Raw genomic sequence first — 13,033 nt, 5'->3', positions numbered from 1 at the left:
TTTAATTCAATGTACTTTTTTACTTTTATAAGAACATTTTTATTCAGGAGAAATGCTACGAGGCTAAGCTAGCAAATATAGCATGCATTTTTCTCTATTGAACGTTCATGCTAATTAAAACAGAACATAAGAACATAATCAGAAGATGTTGATTATTCAATTGAAGTTTTTGTTTTCAATGTTATTTTTTACTTTTATTTGAATATTTTGATTAAAGAGAAATGTTACGAGTCTAGTAAATATAGCATATAGTTTTGTCTATTTGAATTTCATGCTATTGAAAAAGAATCAAAAGAAACTCATCAGATATTCAGTACTTGAATAGTTTTTGCTTTAAATCATTTACTTTTTAGTTTTATTTGAATATTATTATTATATATTATTATTTAAGGAGAAATGCTACCAGGCTAAGCTAGGTAATATAGCATGTATTCTTCTCTATTGAACGTTCATGCTATTTAAAAAAAACATCATCAGAAGGTATCAGTTAGTCAGTAATGGAATAGTTTTTGTTTTAGTTCAATGTATTTTTTACTTTTGTAAAAAAATTCTTATTAAGGAGAAATACTACTAGGCTAAGCTAGCAAATATGGCATATATTTTTCTCTATTGAACATTTGTGCTATTTAAAAAAAAAGTATCAGAAGATATTGGGTACTCAGTAATTAAATAGTTTTTGTTTTCAAATATTATTGGGATTGGAATATTGGAATATTTTTGATTAAGTAGAAATGCTACTAGGCTAGCAAATTAGCATATATTTTGTCTATTTGAAGTTCATTCTTTTTTTAAAAAATGTCAGAAGAAACTCATCGGATTTTAATCACTTGGTTTTTGTTTTAATTCAATGTACTTTTTACTTTTATTGGAATATTTTAATAAGGAATGCTACGACACTAGCAAAAAAATAGCATGTATTATGAGGGAAAAAAAATCAAACATGAGTCAGGTTGAAGGTGTGACAGCTTGCTCTTTACTGAAAAAAAGTAATTTATACAAAAAATGTACACATTTACAAATAAGACGTCTACTTTATGAATCAAGTGCGACGTAACATAAGCTAACATTATAAAAGGATAACAAAAGCCACAACAAAACAAACAAACAAAAATAATGAGTTAGGTTGCTTTGGTCTATAATCACAGTGGCTACAAATGAAATATCCAAGATTATACTATCAACTCTTTTACATATTTACAATCAAAAACAGAAGTAACAGTCTTAAAACTTCCCACGGCCACACTAAATATCTGAATGAAAAATATGAATCTATGTTTATTATAATTATTTGTAGGCTAATTTTTGGGACCTCTAAAGTTTTATTTCTGTTGTGAGTTTTGCAGTCTTCTGCATATATAACTTATACTTATATAATACTTATATAATACTTATATATACTTATATATGTTGCTACAACAACAAAAAAAGAATATTAGTAGGTGCTTTATTCATATTTGTATATAAAAATATACAACCTTCACGATATAGATTTCCTTTTCAATATATATTTAGTCTATAAAATGTACGCTGTCATGCTGGGTAATAAAAATAATCAGAATTAAAGCTGAGCTTGCGGCGCTGATTAAGTTTCCAACCGCCACCGAAGCTGGTTCCATTTTTGTCGCGGTTAAATCAAATACTGTACGGCGCGGTGGACAGGTGTTTGCTTCGCAGTTTTAGGAATGCTGTGAGCAAAAGATTTTTTTTTTTGTCTCTACGCGCCTTTTGATTGGCTCCCGCTCACATAGCTTTTGGAAGACAAGTTGGAAATGATTGTGACTTTGCGCTGCGAGAATCCGAAAAAATATCCAGCTGAGCTGAACGGAACAAATGAAAAGCGCGCATTGAAGCGAGTTCAAACAGCAGCCTGAAGAAGCAGCGGCGGCGGGACTCAGACACTCCATTTTTAGTTTCTTAACGCTGCTAAAAATATACTTTTTTAGTAAGGAGACAGCAGACGAAAAGAGTAAGAATCACTAACGTTTACTTGTGCAAAACGGACTTTTGAACCTGTTTGTGTCAATCTAGCAGCTCCTTAAGGGATTCAAATTTACTGTACTGCTTTGCTCATTTGTATTAGCCTGTCTATGGTATTTCTCATTAGCATAAAGCTAGTGGACCTTCATGAGACTAAATCTGGGTTTGGGTGATGTTTAACAAGTACAATGCAATCTTGTTGTTTGCTTTGTTTGCTCCAAGTGTGCGAAAATAACCATTTTTTAAAGGTTTATCAGTTACAGCCAAGCTAATATGTGTTAACCTCTCTATGATGTTTTGTGCTATATTAGCATTGTGCTAACAGACTTTTGATAAATTTACATGATTTGGTTGAGTGCTTGTAACATCAGGGAAATATCTTGACTGTATAATTTTGGACAGCGATAGACCACAAACAGGTACTAAAAATCAGTTTGAGGAATGTGGGAGGGGCCAAAACAATCCCTGTAGATTGTCATCTAACGCGAACGAAACCATTGCTGATTAAGCAGTGTAACATTCGAGGGTCCACAGCTTGAAGAGAAAAATATGCTAACGTTAGCTTAGCAGTAAGTGGAAAACAACTAAGCAAAGTAGAGAAAAGCGGCATTGGTGAATAGCTTGGCTCACTATCGCCATCCAAAGGGTTGGAGTGGTACTATCAGTTTAGAAGAACCTGCTAGCATGCTCAGGCTAATATTCCCCTTAAAGAATACACAGCACAACATTAAATAGCAGACATAGCGGGCGTAATCACATGTCATGACATACATGCTTGTTGTGCACTGTTTAGTGTAAAAAAAATGTGCACGTAGCCAACTTTTTTTTTCTTTCTTTGCTTATTTTTCAACGTTACATTTCCTCCTCCCTGATTTGAACACTTCACACCGCTTCAGAAGAAAATGTTTTTGTGCCGACTTTGTAGTGGTGGAATAAAAGTCTTAAAAACCAAACAAAAAAACGCTGTATGAAAGATCACGAGGAGTGCAGCAAGTAGAAGAAGAACGCACCTTTGGGAGCTGCTCAAGAGGTAAAAGCCAGCTGTTGTGTGTGTGTGTGTGTTAGATCTCCGTGGCGGTGATCTCCTCAAAGTGGATATCGTTGCTGCCGCTGTGCACCTCGTAGTCGTCCACGTCCCTGTTGTCCAGCTCCAGGCTCAGCTCCCGCATGACCCGCTCAAGGTCGCGGTTGCGTCTGTACATCTGGATGTAGTTCTGCTGGAGCTGCTTCTGGTAGCGGATCACCTGACGAGAGATATTGGCGTGAATTTCGTGACCTTTTAAGACACCCTTGGAGTTGGAAGGTGTCTCCAAACTTTTGACTGGAAGAACATTTTTGACGAGACCGATTAGTCATGAAGAACCAAAAGAAAATGTTACCTTCTCCTTCTCCTCCTGCCACACCCTGCGTTCGTCCTCGAATCGAGACAGCTGCTCCTCGCTCGTCCTCCTCTCGTACATCAGCTCACTCTTCAACCTGTCAACCTGACACACAAACAAAAAATTTTAAATGTCCACGTATATCAATTATTATTTTTTGAAAACTGCAAGCAAACACAAACGTTACAGCAGATGGTTGCCCCCCCCCCCCCCCCAAAAAAAAAAAAAAACACACCTTACTATAAATTAAAAGATCATTTATAGTAAGACTTAAAAACAACAAAAATCAGTCAGGTAGTCAAGCTTTTTAAAAAATATATATTTTTAATGACCAGTTATGCTAAACAAAATAAAAATGTAAAGGGAACCAGAACAAAGGTTAAGTATGTATGTTTGTATCTTTCAAGAAAAAAAAAGCACAACCACATATGAATACATGATTTTGGGGGGAGGGGTAGATTTAGTGATGAGATTTTTTTTTTCTAGAAACAAATAGAAAAACAACCATGTAATGTAAGGTTTGAAAAAAAACACAAATCGACCATAGCATTTCTTGACTGTATGTAAAGTGTATTTTTTTTCTCTGAAAAAACAAGAAGAGGCAATGTATAGTAAGGTATTTATGGGCAGAAAAAAAATGTATAGTAAGTTTTTTTTTTTTTTCGGGGGAAAAAAAGTTAAAATTTAACCAGGATGTGTAAACCTATGTCTCTAATGAAAGTAACCTGGATTCCATTCCCACTATGTGAATTATCTATAGTTTGCTGTTTTTAGGGAGGCCTTTTAAGCGTTTAGAGCATTTATTGTTAAAAAAAAAAAAGAATGACCTTGTGTAAGGTGGGGTTTTTTTTTGTTTTTTTTTTTCCTGGGAAAACAAACAAAAAAATAGCTTAAAAACATGTAGAGTATTTTTTCATGTATTTTTCTTTAAAAAAACATGTATAGTAAGGCATTTTTGAGGTGAAAAAAAGCATGTAAAGCAGTATAGCCGTTTTTGTTGATATAAAAAAAAACCTATTAGGAAAAAAAATAGCATATGCAGTATTGCAAGGTGTTTTTTTTCTGAAAAAGAACATTAAGCAGTGTATGGTATTTTCTAACAAAAACCAATCTGCACCATTAAAACAAACAAACAAACAAACAAAAGAACCAACCAGGTATACTAAGGCCTCCCCGGTCCAGGGGTACTTGCCCATCCCTGCATTCCCCCGCAAATAGGACGAAAGGCTGAGTCGCGGACAGACCTGCTGCCGGAGTCCCAGCAGAGTTTCGGCATTCTGCCTGAGCGCTTTGGTCTCGTCGCTCTCTCCTCCCCAATCCTCCGCATCGCGATAGGCGCAGGGGGCGGGCGGCGGCCTCCCGGCGGGGCCCCGGCCCCGATGGAGGGCCTTGGCGGCGGGCAGGGAGTCGCGAAGGCGCAGCGCGTCGTCTTCCAGGCGCGCCAGCTTCTGGCGCAGCAGCTCGGCCTCGCTCTTGCGCCTCTGCAGCTCGTTGTCGCACACCTCCAGCTCCAGGGAGCGCGTGCGCAGGGCGGCCTGGGCCTCCTGGCAGCGGGCCTGGCCGGCCTGCAGCTCCGATCGGGCTTCTCGCAGCTGGGCCCTCAGCGCCACGATGTCGCCGGCCTTCTGGCTCAGTTCCGACTGGATCTCCTTCAGCTGCTGCTTGAGCAGCGAGATCTCGCCCGACTTCTGGCACACCTGGGTACGCGGCGACCGAAAAGTCGGCTTAGGGCTTCGTAGCGGGCTTTCCAAGTCGGGTAAACGGGTTCAAAGTATGGTTAAACTAGAGTGAGGGTCTTATGTTTTAAAAAAGCGTTGAAAATTAGGTTTGGGGTTTCAGAATAGGGTTAAGGTTTTTGAATAAGGTTTAAAGGTAGGTTGAGGATTTCAAAGAATGGGTCCAAATAAGGTATCAAAGCATGGTTAATAAATCAAATTCAGATCAAGGTTTCAAAGTTGGGCTTCAAAGAAGCATTAGGGTGCAGAAAAGCGTTTCATATTCTTGTTAGGATTTGGTATTAGGGTTAGGGTTTCAAGGTAGCGCTAAGGTTTCGTTGTAGGGTTTCAAAGAAAGGTCTGAATTTCAAAGTAAGGTTTTTATATAGAGTAAGGGTTTAAAGAAAGGGTTTCAAATTAGAACTTAGGATTCAAAATAAGGTTAGGGTCTCTAAGTAGGGTTTGTGTTTCAAATTAGGGTTTCAAATTTAGCTTCATGTTTCCTTGTGTGGTATTTTGGCCAATCTTTGTACTTTACATCAAAGTCATTTCACATGGGGAAAGCCTTGAAGGAAGACACTAAGGAGCTGAAATTTCACCCCGATGATGACATGACAAATTCCAACATGGCATGACCACTTCGTTGTCATACAAGGATTGTGCCAAGCCTTGGCTAAACTACTCTAAGAATGATGTGGAAGAAAAGGATCCAAAAATGGTCAAAATATTACTAGGGGTATGTTAAGGTTTTAATTGAGCTTTTCACAATTTCCTAGAGTAACATCACAAACCCGCCCTCGAAAAAACACGTGTCCCACCTCCCACTTGGTCTCCTCCAGCCTTGGGCCGAGCTGCGTCTGCTCCCGCTGGATGGTGGCGCACCTGCGCTCCAAAGTTTCCCTGTCCTGCAGCAGGGACGAGAAGTCCTCCTGCAGCTTCTTTTTCTCTTGCTGCAGTTGAAATATCTGGCGACGTGGACATTGGCTTCACCATTTATGACGACGGCACAAAGGACGGTATTGAGGTCATGGGTGCGAGTGTCCAAACCTGCAACTGCAAGACCTGCTGAGCCCGCTGGGCCTTCTGGGAGGCCTGCTTCATCTTGCTTGCGCAGTTCTGCCGCAGCTCCTCCATCTCCCTTTCACAGCGCCGCTGCTTCTCCTCGTACACCTTTTAAGGCAAGGCAGTCAGGTTGCAAGGTTCAAATCGTGTCACGTACTCGATTTTATCCTGGCACATTACGTTACGGCATAAGAACTTAGTGTACTATCGAACAGCGAGGAGCGAGAGGAGCAACTTTTCTGACTTTACCAAACAGCGAGTAGCAACGCTTGTGCGTTATCTTGTTCAGTCCTTCAAATCAAAGGCATTTATTTTGTATTTTTAAAAACCTGTGCTGTTTTTCTACCTTATCATTTGCCGTTCCTGTGCTAAGGTCAGTCACCTATGATGTAAACGTTCTGGTTTCAAGAACCAACTGTGAGGTACGTCTAGACAGACCACGTGATGGGTTGCTTGCAGAGTTGAGTCAACGAGACGTTTCTTTGACTTTTGAGGATTGTTAGACTCTATGGAAGTCGATGTAAGTCAATGATGGGGCCAGACAAAAAAAAATGAGAATGTCAAGTGAGGAAAAATAAACAAAAGACTGTCCCAAAAATATCAGCTCGAGCGCCACGTGATGGATTTCGTCTCATATTTTGGTGAGTCATTAGGTCGCCCTCGGTCTCACCTGGCAGATGGCGGCTTCGTTCTCGTCCAGATTTTCCCGCAGATGTTGAAGCTCCATGTCGCGCTCCCTCAGCTTCTCCTCCAGGTCCCTGACCACGGCCTCGTAGCCCTCGGCCGGCGGCGAGGAGTGGCCGCAGGAGCCGCTGTCCGACAGGGGTCGCCCGCGCCCGCTAAGCGACCCCGAGCCGGTGCTCTTACTGGACGACGAGCGCCCACTATCCGAGTGAGCGTGAATCCCGGTTCCGCCCGAAGTGTTTCTGACCAGAACCTGCCCGGGCTCCGGTTGGGCCGAGCCGGAGCCGGAGCCCTCGCTGGGCGCCAAACTGTAGCCCGTGCTGCTATGAGTGGGCAGGCTGGAAAGGGAGTTCCTCCCGGAGTCCGACATGGAGCAGGACTGGCTGCCGCGAGCGTTGCGCCCCCCGCTGAAAGAGTCGCGCTTCTCATCCGAAGACGAGCCGCCGCCGGCCGCGTTTGCCCCGCCGGCCAGGGGAAGGAGGAGGTTAAGGCTGCCCTGGCTCTCAGACAGACTGCAGCCACCCGGTCGCGGGGAAAGGTAATGCACCGAGTGGCGGTTCTTGGGAACGACAGGCTTGAACGCTGTTGGACGGATCAGCACTTTCTCCATGTTCTGGAAAAGGAAACAAAAAAACAGCAAAAGTTGAGCTGTGATGAATCAACAAGTACCGTATTTTTTTTTTTTCTTTCAACTCAAGTTTCAACTCTCACATTGTGGGGGGCGACTTAGAACTTCATAACTCAAAACAAGAGTAATTATGTCCACACATTGGTGTTTGAACAACATTCGTTCGATTGCGTAATAAGTTGTATCACATCATGTACAAGGAGGACAATGAATATATATACTTGCTTACCTCTAACATCGCAAATGTGCACTTTCATCAAGCGCGGCCATGTAGCTTGTTTATGATCGAAAACAAGGCTGCGATGTTTATTTTTCGGCTGACTTAAGAATGAAAAGGAAAAGTAACACTACGAAAGACTTGTACCGTACATGACCCTTATTTTACCGTCAGTAAAATTGGCACTGAACAAAGACAGTCAGCTAAGGCCTGGCGACACCACTATGATATATGTAACCACAAAAGTCAGGGATTGAACTATTCTTGTGTGTTTTTGACAAATTCATCCATATACTTAACCGTCTCTTAACGTCACTTGTGTCTGCATATCGGAGCGGCAAATGTAGAGTGATAAGTAAATTTCCAGTTTAGAATCTCTACACGCAAATGTGGATCCGGAAAGGCAGATCTCCACTTTGGTCTGAGTTTGAAACCTTCAGATTTATATAAGATTTATATAAAAAAAACAGCACGTATAGGGCAAATGAGTAACAGATAAAGTTTTTACCACCCATTTGCAAGACCCCCAACAACGTGTAGACTACGCCCGAGTGATTTAGCGTACTTACCTTTTCAAGCTGTCCGGAAACGGGAATGAGTTTGGGAGGCGGCCCTCCAATATTGCCATTCAGAGTCCTAGTCTCCCGCTGCTCCTCTGAGTCACTGCAGGGACTCAGAGCCTCCACCACCACGTTGTCATTCCAGTCTCCGACCACCAACTCGCTGCTCGCGTACCCCAACTTATTATCAACCCCAGTGCTTGCTGCGCCGCCGGCAGTTGCAGAGTTGCCAGGCCGTGGTTGCTTCTTAGTGGGTAGCGGCGGAGGTAGAACCTGGGCCTGTTGCTCGTGCGTTTGGTTGCAGATGACCAGCAGCTGCTCCAAGGAGCTCGCGCTGCGGAGGGTGTTGTCCTGGAGTCGAAAGCAGCTGGTTGCCGGCGTCGAGCGCCGCTGCCTGGCCGTGAATTCGCTAACCGCTCGGCAGTGCCTCTCTTGGTACGTCCGGCCCGATATGAGACTGCTTACGGAACCCATAGCGCTGGTGGAGTTGCAGGAGGCCGGGCGGGAGTGAGAAGAGGAGAGCGCCTGGCACTGCTGGCTGTCCACTGCAGGATCCGGATGCTCAGTGATGGGAGGAGCCTGAACCAGAGCCATGGCACCGCGACGGTGTTAGCCACACCTCGCACCCTGGGTGAGGAAACAGTAGAAAACATCTTGCAAGGGGTTCCTCCGTTGAAGACAAAGTTCTTTGACACACAATCTTCCTATTTTGCATTTTTGTTTGTTTTAAGTATCAGTGACTGGTATCGGACGTCTTCACTGAGCTCCTGTCGCTAATGCTAACCGGTGGAGGGCGGTCAGAGCAAGGAAGGCCTTCTCTGCTTGCCTGAACGAAATCAGCCGACAACCTAGACTCCAATAATTGTTCCACGAAATTGTTCTTATTTTTCCCAACAATTTACACATTTTCCAATCTTTGAATTCTAAAAATGAAGATTCATCTCATTAATTTGATTCTTATTAATGAAATACTTTCATTTATTGTCTAGCCTTACTTTGGAATAGCAAATATCGCCACCGAATGGGTCGGTGCGGACCACCATAAATTGTAGCAAAAAATGTGAAATGATAGGTCCTACTCCACTTCGTTTCATATACCTGCTGGTCTTCGTGCTCTTGTTGCATTTGAAAATAAATACTGGTTGTCGGTGATGTGAAATCTTTACATTATGAGTCAAGCTATCAAATATTTTGTTTTTCTCGCAAATCTCTGCGGCAAAGTCTCCAAATTATTAACAGATGCGATCTGTGGTGCGCTAAAGCAACTCCCTGACAATGCTGCCGCTAATAGCTAATTCCACTAATGAGGCAGGAGCAAAGAAGGCTTTAGTGACAAATGAATCACCATCAGCGGATTCTACAGCCACTGCGATTTTTGGGGATGTCCCTGACTGAACCCGATCTGAAAAGTCGCCGCTGATCAATCTGATCAGAACGTTGCCATGCTAACATGATGCCGCTAGTGTGCATGCCATTCAAAGTGTAAGCGAGGCAGCAGAGAAGTCTTTCGGTTTGCAGACAGCATTATCGGTGTCGGCTGCCCGGGTGAAAACACATCCTCGGCCTGTCGTGCCAAGCCTAAATCCGTCTGGCCAAGCGGAATAATCCGTAGCAGATATAAGTGCCGCCAGGACTAACACTATTGTGGCACCGTGGAATACTTCAGTCGGGTCTGGTGGAAAAAGGTGTGTGGTGATATGCTATATAAAACTACAAAATCCCTACCAAAAAATTGTGATTACTTCAGCCATTTAAGTACTAATGTGAACAAAAAATGACATTAGGTCCTAAAGTAATCCATTTTATCCGGTCACGAAGAAGTCTATTACTCTCGATTACTAAATTATTTGATAACTTTGGTGATTGATTTATTAAGTACCAGCGTTTTTAGACCCTTCTTTATACAAACGCGAGATAAATTTTGAAAAAATGTTAGTGTCTGAGATTACATAAAATGTAAAAATACGTCTTTGGAATTGAATGGTTATAACGATCAATGGACAACTAAAGTCGTACATTTTCAATTTCCAAAACCTCAGAATTCAAATATTCACTGTTTTCCATGCTTCTTCCTGAAAGCAGACCAATCATCTTTGTGTTGACAATCCCAACACATTTTCTCAAACTCTTTTCTTATCTCTCCAAACCTAACATCTTTAAGTTGTTTGTAGTGTAGAGACGCATAAAGAATCTTGGCCAATCTGTGCAACAGATGTCGGCATTGAAATAAGACAAACAATACTTTCCTGAACAACCTATTGTAGTTTTGGATTACACAAACGGACTAAAATAACTCCAGGAAGGTGGCCGATTGTGCAGAAGTCATGCTATCCGGCCCACAATTAAAAAAAAAAAAAAACAATACAAAACATAGAAAGCAACAGACTGTGCAATTACTTGTATTTGATCAGCCAACTGTGGCTTTTATTTCTCTGATTTATGCATTTGTTACTGCAAAAAAATCCACAGCTAATGCCATGATTACGATGTGATTGCTCCCTATAAAAAAAAAAAAAACAACACCTCCTGACCACCTTCTATGTTTTATGCCTTTATCCCTAACACTGTTCATCTTCTAAGGCAGGGATAATAGCATTAACAATCCTCTGAGAACGTCAAGTGTGACCCCCCGAGCGCTAACCTCGTGACCCCCCGAGGAGTGGAGATGTGACCTGCCCTCCCACTAGTATGACCTCCAAGGGTCTGGTTTTGTTCCTGCCACTCAGTCAATAAATCCCAAACGCTATTTTTCTCTCAGATGTTGAAGAGTGAGCTAAATCTTCCTTCCATAAGTGAAGTACAAGAACCTCCATGAAGCAAATTTCGACGGCAGGAGCTTCACCTCAGAATGAAAACGCTTTGGAGTTCTACCTTGTGTTTGGATATTGGACTGCAAGAAATCTAATTTGGGACTAAAAGACAGCCCTCAGTGGAAGTAATTTGATAGTGTCCTGTATCCTGTGATCGGATCGTTCTGAAAGCAGCTGGGTTAAACATTTTTGACCCCATTTGGTCAATTTTCCGCTCCGTCATTTATTTTCAAGTCCTGTATTTTTCTTAAATAACATTTTTTTTTTTACACTCTACCAACAGTTGGGTGAAAAATGATCCAAATTGGGTAAAATGTTCTTTTCACCCCCAAAAGTTGGGTTATTTCATTTTTGACCCAATTAGGGTTATTTTTGACTAACCAGTTTTCTTTTAAACAAAGATTTGAACAGTCTAACGATAGCTGGTTCAAAAATAACCCAAAACAGTGACAAAGGAGTGACCAGATAAAACTTTTTAACTTTGGTTGATTTCACACAAAATTTGGGTCATCTAATTTTGGTCCCAATTAGAGTTATTTTTTCCATAAATTGTTTTTTTTTTAACAATGATTTTAACACTGTAACTAGAGCTGGATAAAAAATAATCAAATTCAATGAAAATTTTTGACCAGTTGAAACTTTTTAAATTGTTGATTACAGTCAAAAGTTGGGTCAATCCATTTTTGACTCAATTTGGGTTGTGTTTGATCCATCTGTTTAGGGTTGCACATTCTCAACCAGATGGGTCACAAATAACTTAATTTAAGTCCAAATGAAACAGATGCCCTATTAGGGTCAATTAGACCCGAGTTTTGACATTTATTTTAAATTAAATAACTAAAACGAGTAACTTTAGACCTAACTACCCCCAAAATTAGGTTGCTTTGAAACACTGAGATTACAAATCGAATTGACCCATGGAGTGGGTCGGTCCACTTTTGACCCAAACTGCTGTTATTGTTGTTTTCTTATTTTTAATTGATGGTTTTTCGATTGCAGGAGCTATAGAAAGTTCGCACAACTTGAAGTGGAAATGTGGCTTTTGTCCCTATCTCCACTTTGCTTATTTCACGCATCGTCCTCGGTATCGGCACAACACGAGAGAAAGAACAAAAACATTGTCGTCAGCTCTAAAAATAGAAAACATCTTAAGAGCCAGAGAGTTTTTCACGTGATATTTCTCTGGGCGAGGCATTTGAGTCGACGTTTAAAAATAAACTCCAATCGAATCCCAGCCAGAAATCACGGGGTCACCCCCAGGGCACTTAACACTGAAAAACTATTAAATGATGCTGATGTCTCACAGGCAGCGATTTGAAGGCGGTTGCGTGTGCTAGCAATCGGCCGAGGATGGCGACCGAAGAAAGAGCTTATCAGGTAGTTCTCTAATAACAAGACACACGGGCAGGCTCCATGATGGGCGAATAATCCCGTTATTATAAGACTGTTAATACCGCCAGCCAATTCCCAGGAGCGGAAGCACATTATTCCGCACCAGCACATCATTCCTCCCAATCGCACGTAACCTCCAAACCGAGCTGTTCCGGTGGCTCGGCGGGACGGCAAAAGAAAAAGAAGAGTTTCAGGGTGATGAGACAATGGTGGACCGGGTGGAGGTCATGGTGGGGAAGAGGAAGGGAGGGGCTTTGGAGTTCAGAAGGATTCCATCCACTACCTGCTTGTCAAAAGCGAGGCTCCACAGAGGCCTTGGGAAAAGCAGAAGTGGCTAATCCTGTTTGGCTAGCACACAGACGCCTTATGATGTCCTCGCAGGGGAAATCAATCGTGAAGGGAGACGTAATTACAAATACCTCCTTCGGCCCCATTGCTAAACACCAAATGTGTCTCGTCTTATCAGTCTTCCAAACATCTGCTTTTTTTAGATTCTCAAATCAGGCGTCTGTACTTTCAACCGATAAATCTAAAACTAAGAACTTGTATGCTTCCAGTCTTTAATTATCTTGACATTTCACAAGTTTGCTTTTCATCAGCAGTGTCAAC

At 41.9% G+C, this 13,033-nt stretch overlaps 1 protein-coding gene across 4 annotated transcripts in view; it reads right to left on the bottom strand.

Moving 5' to 3' along the window:
• Positions 1-950: 950 nt before the first annotated feature.
• LOC148420032 (leucine zipper putative tumor suppressor 2 homolog) overlaps positions 951-13,033 on the bottom strand; it is a 47,045-nt gene continuing 34,962 nt past the window's right edge. For all 4 annotated transcript variants that reach the window (XM_088422076.1, XM_088422078.1, XM_088422077.1 and 1 more), the window contains 7 exons: positions 8,232-8,849; positions 6,804-7,430; positions 6,119-6,241; positions 5,890-6,036; positions 4,601-5,053; positions 3,357-3,461; positions 951-3,221 (listed from right to left, as the gene is read on the bottom strand). In XM_088422076.1, the coding sequence (XP_088278202.1) occupies positions 3,039-3,221; positions 3,357-3,461; positions 4,601-5,053; positions 5,890-6,036; positions 6,119-6,241; positions 6,804-7,430; positions 8,232-8,816 (2,223 nt within the window). In that variant the 5' untranslated portion in view covers positions 8,817-8,849 and the 3' untranslated portion in view covers positions 951-3,038. The remainder of the gene's footprint in view (positions 3,222-3,356; positions 3,462-4,600; positions 5,054-5,889; positions 6,037-6,118; positions 6,242-6,803; positions 7,431-8,231; positions 8,850-13,033) is intronic.

This window comes from Hippichthys cyanospilos, chromosome 8 (genome assembly GCF_059441005.1).
Source record: "Hippichthys cyanospilos isolate Australia breed blue-spotted pipefish chromosome 8, RoL_Hcya_1.0, whole genome shotgun sequence".
Taxonomy (NCBI): Eukaryota; Metazoa; Chordata; class Actinopteri; order Syngnathiformes; family Syngnathidae; genus Hippichthys; species Hippichthys cyanospilos.
Note: the sequence above shows the minus strand (reverse complement) of the source record. Positions and strands in the feature narration are given on the sequence as shown.